Source organism: Malurus melanocephalus, unplaced genomic scaffold (assembly GCF_030028575.1).
Source record: "Malurus melanocephalus ecotype Western Australia unplaced genomic scaffold, MMel_1.1 scaffold_1663, whole genome shotgun sequence".
NCBI lineage: Eukaryota > Metazoa > Chordata > Aves > Passeriformes > Maluridae > Malurus > Malurus melanocephalus.
The window spans coordinates 26,712-27,746 of record NW_026624895.1 but is presented as its reverse complement, the minus strand read 5'-3'; the positions used below and the strand labels follow the sequence as shown (position 1 = coordinate 27,746).

The 1,035-nt window shown below is 65.9% G+C and overlaps 1 protein-coding gene across 1 annotated transcript in view; it reads left to right on the top strand.

The window, feature by feature from the left end:
• Positions 1-278: 278 nt before the first annotated feature.
• The window catches only part of PLEC (plectin), a gene marked incomplete at its 5' end in the record, with an annotated part of 23,651 nt that continues 22,894 nt past the window's right edge, over positions 279-1,035 (top strand). The window contains 2 exons of the mRNA XM_057388200.1: positions 279-449; positions 531-887. Of these exons, the coding sequence (XP_057244183.1) occupies positions 279-449; positions 531-887 (528 nt within the window). The remainder of the gene's footprint in view (positions 450-530; positions 888-1,035) is intronic.

The window sequence follows — 1,035 nt, the reverse complement described above, 5'->3', positions numbered from 1 at the left end:
CCGCTCCCACCCCAATCCAATCCCAATCCCAATCCCAATCCCAATCCCAATCCCAATCCTGGTAACCCCGTCCCACTCCCGTCCCGYTCCTGTCCCGCTCCCACCCCAATCCCAATCCCAATCCCACTCCCGCTCCCGACTGACCCTGTCCCAATCCCAATCCCAATTCCGCTCCCAGCTGACCCCATCCCACTCCCTTCCTGCTCCCACCCCAATCGCAATCCCAATCCCAATCCCAATCCCAATCCCAATCCCAATCCCAATCCCAATCCCACTCCCACTCCCAACTGACCCTGTCCCTCGGCCGCAGGCTCAAGACCATCGGGCTGGTCATCCGGAGCACGCAGGGGGCTGAGGAGCTGCTCCGCAAGTACGAGGAGCAGCTCAAAGACGTGCAGGCGGTGCCGGCCGACCTGGCTGAGCTGGAGTCCAGCAAAGCCGAGCTTAAGGTACCGGGGGGCRCTCTGGGGGTGCCGAATGGGATCGGGGTGGGGGTGTGACCAGATCTGACCACCGCCCGTCCACCCCAGCGTCTGCGGTCACAAGCCGAGGGCCACCAGCCTTTCTTCAGCACTCTGGAGACCGACCTGGGCAAAGCCAAGGACGTCAACGAGCGCATGGTGCGCGGGCACAGCGAGCGCGACGTGGACCTGGAGCGCTACCGGGAGCGGGTGCAGCAGCTGCTGGAGCGTTGGCAAGCCGTGCTGAGCCAGGCTGACCTGCGCCAGCGCGAGCTGGACCAGCTGGGCCGGCAGCTGGGCTACTACCGGCAGAGCTGCGACGAGCTGCGGCGCTGGATCGGCGACGCGCGGCAGCGGCAGGAGAGCATCCAGGCCGTGCCCATCACCGACAGCCGCGCCGTGCGCGAGCAGCTGCTGCAGGAGAAGGTGGGGGTGGTTGTGGGGTCAGGGGGGCGCTGAGCTGTCCTAATGGGGTAATGGGGTGCTGAGCTGTCCTAATGGGGTGAGGGGGGCTCTGGGCCATCCTAATTGGGTGAGGGGGGCGCTGAGCTTTCCCTAATGGGGTGAGGGGGGC